General features: G+C 53.1%; 1 protein-coding gene across 4 annotated transcripts; it reads right to left on the bottom strand.

Moving 5' to 3' along the window:
* Positions 1–343: 343 nt before the first annotated feature.
* IRF2BP2 (interferon regulatory factor 2 binding protein 2) lies at positions 344–4,921 on the bottom strand. Of its 4 annotated transcripts, none has more exons than XM_055147022.1 (2): positions 3,780–4,921; positions 344–3,130 (listed from the first exon to the last, which is right to left on the bottom strand). In XM_055147022.1, the coding sequence occupies exons 1-2, from the start codon at positions 4,790–4,792 to the stop codon at positions 2,422–2,424; spliced, it is 1,722 nt and encodes a 573-aa protein (XP_055002997.1). In that variant the 5' UTR covers positions 4,793–4,921; the 3' UTR covers positions 344–2,421. The 4 variants fall into 4 exon arrangements, with proteins under 4 accessions (XP_055002997.1, XP_055002995.1, XP_055002996.1 ...); XM_055147020.1 differs by having other exon boundaries at positions 344–3,134; positions 3,736–4,920; XM_055147021.1 differs by having other exon boundaries at positions 344–3,137; positions 3,784–4,920.
* Positions 4,922–5,241: the final 320 nt, after the last annotated feature.

Below are 5,241 nucleotides of genomic sequence, written 5' to 3'. Positions count from 1 at the left end.
TAAAAGCACAGCTGAAATATTAGGATTTGAAAAGTAGCTGACACTTTTATCCAGCTGTGGAGAATCTCTGCACTGTCATTAGGTACAACAAAAAGATCAAACCCATGTCCCAATATGTTAACTTCTGAACATAAAAGAATGTCAGAAAAATAACCCAGATCAGCATTTTCCAGCTGCAAGCCTTCCACAAAGGCCACTTGAGGGCCACTCATACTCACGCAGATCTTAATAGTAGCAATCTCAACACATAGCCCTTTAGAGCTTCATATTCTCCCACTTAAAACACCAGCAACAGAGAAACCATAGTAGGTTGTCTTTTCCACAGCTGGGTAGACATTCAAAATATCAGAATGGTTCTTTATTAGTTTTTTGGAAAAAGCTTATCTGTATTAAGACCGCAAAACATACAGATAGCTACTACAAATTAGGTCAAATGTCTGATCAACTTGTAACATATATGAGGTCAAATTCCAGTTTATAATAAAGTGCCTAGATACACATTTACACAACAGACCATAACAGTTGAATTCTTTACAAACGTCTTTATGGGCATGTAAAATTGGACTCTGTTTCTGCATGTGTGCATTTACATAAGAGAAACCAGTCTGATCTGAGTCATAGATACTCCAATTTAAAAAAGTGTAACAAACTGGTTAATCATGCAAGTCTGTTTGTAATACAACATGACCAGTAACATGAATTTGCACAGCATTAGTAATATAGGTGCACTCATTAAAAACACTACCAAAAAATACTGTATTTGGTGCAGTATCTGATTTTCAAGTGTTAATAGCTCGACCATTAAACAAAAACTAAAAAAAGAATCCAAAGTGGGTTAACAATCTGTTTTCTAATTAAAATGGAAGTTGTGAACGATACACGTAAGTTGTAGACCTTGAAATCATGATTCAGCCTAATTATGGGGCCAAGTTACAAACACCTGAATATAAAAGGATTTAAAAGTGTTCCTGTTGATGTTAAATCAAAACGGCACAAAAGATAAACCAATATCACTGAGACAACTATTTCTAATAACTGATTATTTATTGGTTTAAAAATTATTTTACTGATGCAAAATAGTGATCAAAAGAAATTAGTTTACAAAAAGCTTCTAATAATAGTTTTGAAAGGTGGGGTCTATTATGTAAAACCCTTTAATTTTCACTAGTTTATCATTTTTTCCAGAAAAAGTATTATTCACTTGGTATTTCAAAAACATGTAAGAAGGAAATCACAGGTTTCCTCCACCCCCATTTGGGCTGTCACTGATATGCCCATGGGCAGTCCTGGCAGCACCATGCGTTGTTACTGTCATTGTACCATACTGTATTTAGCACTCACTAGAAACAGGGTGTAGGTGATAGTATCAACAGCAATAGCACTACAGGTAAATGATTAAAAAAAAAAAAAACACAGAAAAAAACCAAAACAGAAATGAACCAATCCCACTATCTCCAAATTCACCTGGACTGTAACTTGTGACTCTTCTCAAAGGAAAAGACAACAGCAACAACATACAGCTCTAGGGTATTTAAAAAGGTGAGGTGGCGCTGCAGAGCCCAGCTCTGTTCAAAGATGGCTGTACCATCTTGTACACACCACTATCCATGATCACTGCCTTCCTTCACTGAATTGGGTATTATGTAACCAACTAGCATGCAGCATTTGTAATCTTTACAACTGATCACATGGGCAGTGAACAGTGGTCAACTTTCGCCTTAAAAAAATGCCCCTCCCCCCACTACACAATCCTGAAAATCTCTCAGCAGCAACTCTCAGGCAGTCATCAATAATCCCAGCAATTATACTTGAAGAACGAAACAGAGATTCAAAATCATATTTTTCTATTACTCTAGGAGGACAACGTTTTGGGATAAACTTGGTGACACTCCCTAGTGGCATGCCCACTTTGCAACAGTGCCCCTTTCACTCACTTCCTTTCCTTCTCCACCAATTGGCCTCCAGCCTGAGAAAGGGGCCAGCAATAAGGAGGAATAACAGACAGTAAGGCAATCTTACAACGTCAGAAAATGTATTTGGCTTTTTTTTTTTCTTTTTAAAGTAAGTGCATACAAATACAGCTAGAAGCATTTCTGATTTGCCAAGTGCTCTAAAAAAGCAGCGCAAGTCACAGCCTACATAGAACGGTAACTGTCACCAGGATAATAAAGCACAAAGATATGCTAATAACATTAACAAAAGAAAACAATGTCTTTATAAGTACATACCTTTTGTCGTCAAAAAAATATAGAAACACAATGTATTCAAAAAATCAAAATTATACAGCCATGTTTATGAAGTCTACATTTCCCTTGTCTTGGATATATATATATATTTATATATATATATATATGGAGATATATATACAATTCAAGCAGTTTTAGTTAAGGGTAACCATTGGGTTTTTCTGAAACCGGAAAGTCACGAGTCTCTCTCTTTTTTCACTTTCACATCTCCAGCAAGGATGGTTGCGATTTCCCCTTGCATAAAAGCCCAGGGGACATTGGAGCCCACAAGAGGGCATTTTTCCCCACTGGGACAATAGACCTCTCCACTAGCTCCCTGCTGTTTGATGCTTTGTCTGGAGCAAGGGAAGCAGAACTTGTGCGAAGGGACAGACGGGCACTGCACAAAGTGGGTGTCCTCCAGCCGCTCGTGGCAGAGGGTACAGCACAAGGGGGCACTGGCTGCCAGAGAGGAGTCCGGGAGGCTGGCAGGGTGCACTGACTCCAGTCCTCCAGTGCTGCCTGCCCCTTGGCCCCCGACCTCTCTAGGGCCTAGCCTTCTTTGGTTCATAGAGGACGGAGAGGGTGGACTGCTGCTATTCCTCCTGGTAGTGGAGTGAACCTGGTTGGCATCTTTCGAGGAATGACTGCCCCCTGCATTGTCTGCTACTAAGATTAGGGCTGCCATAGGGGACTGGCCATTTTGGGCCGCTTCGGGGGGTGTGGTCCGGTTGGAATGAGGTGAGGCAGTGGGTGGTGGTGGAGACACAAAAGAAGATGTAGGAGTAATGGGGATCTTGAGCCCTTCTGTGGATGTGGACAGCCATGGCTGCGTCTCTCCATTGATCTTAGGGGGGCCGACTTCACCTTCTGGTTCTGGAGAAGGCTTCCTTTTCCTTGCTGTTCTTGCTACTGGGGGGGGAAAAAAACGGAAAAGGGAGGAGGAAAAAAATAAGAATAAATAGGTAAAATAGGCACATCTGAAAAGGATCTTTTACTAACATGCAACAGAAATTTGTTCCAAATTTTCCTTTCCATAAATACTGCACGAGTTTCCAGTCCACGTGCAACTGGAAACATTTCAAGCCTGCTGGGGCTCCGATAGGGTATACTGGTCTTAAAAGTGCACGGAAAGTGGCAGGGATAGCAGTGCTGGCATACACGTGCACGCCTGGATGCAAGCTGTAACCGCTCACATGAATGCTAAAGTCCCTCAACAGGTTAAAAGGTGATTGGTGCCCTCATGCTTCCAACCAAGAATGTGCTGGGAAAGGAAAACCTTGTGTCAGTGCCTAGCAGCCCGCTCTGACTCATCTCTGTTATGCTGCTTCAGCACAAGAACACGTTGCCACTAAGCACTGGTTCCGCCTCAGGCAGATCAGGAAGTTGGGTGTTTGTTGTTTCTGGGCCCAGGGAGAAAGGTGAATGGAAAGTGCACCCCCTCCTCGGCGCTCCCCGAGGGTCCCCCCCCTCCCCTCCCTGCACCCCCTCGCTCCACAGCCGCCCCTACCTGCTTTAGACCCGTTGGCCCCGTTGGCCTCGAAACCCAACAACCTGCCTGCAGTCAGGGCCGGCTCCTTCTTAAACTTGCTCTCGAAGGGTCCCGAGTGGCCGTGCTGGTGCAGCGCCAGCAGCGTGTCCCGCACGGTCTTGGGCCGGTTGACCCAGTCCTGCTCGGCGGGCCCGCGGCCCTTGCCGGAGCCCTCGCTGCCCAGCTCGGCGGCCCCGGACGCGGCGGCCAGGCTGTCGGCGGGGCCGCGGTGCGAGGCAGGCGGCGGCGCCTTCTCCTTGGCCGCCGCCTCGCGCGGCTCGTGCTCCCCCGCCGCGCTGCTCGACACGGACGCCGGCCGCTTGTGGGCGCTCAGTTCGGCGGGCGCGGCCGAGCCCAGGGCGCCGGCCGCGGCCCCCGAGACGGCGGCGAGCGAGGCGGCGGCGCGGCCGCTGAGGCCGAGCGCGGCGGGCAGCGGCGTGGCCGAGCCGTTCATGAGCGGCACCAGGGTGGGCGGCACGGCGTGGCCGCGCCGCGGGTTCGGGCTCTGGCGGTTCAGCTCGGGCGGCGGCTCCTCCAGCTTGGAGAAGCCGTTGGGCACCAGGATGCCGTTCACCGGCGGCGGCTGCGGCGCCGGCGGCTGCGCCAGGCCGGCGGCCGGGCGGCTGCTCGCGAAGTCGGAGCCGAGGCGCGGGGGGCGTTCGGCGGCGGCCGCCAGCGGGTAGCGCTCCAGCGCCTGCGGGGCGCGCGGGCTGGCCTCAGGGCCGCCGTGGCCGAGCTGCTGCTGCTGCTGCTGCTGCAGGAGAAGGTCCTTGGCCGAGAGCGGCGGGGGCTTGGCGGCGGCCGGGGCCGCGGGGCCCGGCGGCGAGCGGCCTTCCGGGAAGCAGCCGTGCGCCCGCTTGAGCTGCCGCGCCGTCTCGATGACGAACTCGACGCGGTCGGCGCCCTCGTAGTTGACGCAGCCGCGGCACACGGGCTCGGTGAAGTCCCAGATCATGGCCCAGGGCATGCGGGGCAGGTCACACAGGTAGCACGACTGCCGCCGGGACGCGGCCGCCACCGCCACCGCCGCGGCCATGTCCGAGCCGCCGGTGGCGCCGGAGGAGGAGGGAGCGCCGCCGCCCCCCGCCGGCACCACGCGCGCCCGCCTCCCCCCGCAAGCCCGCGTCTCTCCCACCAGCGGCGGCGGCGGCCGCAGGAGCGGCGGCGGCGGCGGCGGCAAAGCCCGCGAAGGTTCGGCGCCCGCGCAGCGCCCCCGGTGCACGAGGGGCGGCGGGCGCGGGGCGAGGGGCTGCAGCCGCGGCAGCACGTCCCTCCGGGCGGCGCGGGCAGGCGGCGGGGCGGCGCGGCGCGGCGGGCGCGGCGGCGGAGCTTCGGCCGGGGCCGCGGCGGGCCTCCAGACCGGGGCGAAGACGGGCCGCGCGGGCGCGGGGGAGCGCAGCAGGTCGCGGCGGTGGCGGTCGGCGCCGAGTGCGGGCCGGGGGGCGGGGAGGCCGGGGGGGCGGGGGGCAGGGGGCGGCCGCCGGG

Source organism: Sorex araneus, chromosome 9 (genome assembly GCF_027595985.1).
Source record: "Sorex araneus isolate mSorAra2 chromosome 9, mSorAra2.pri, whole genome shotgun sequence".
Lineage (NCBI taxonomy): Eukaryota > Metazoa > Chordata > Mammalia > Eulipotyphla > Soricidae > Sorex > Sorex araneus.
The sequence above is the reverse complement of the archived record's forward strand: the minus strand, read 5'-3'. Positions and strand labels throughout refer to the sequence as shown.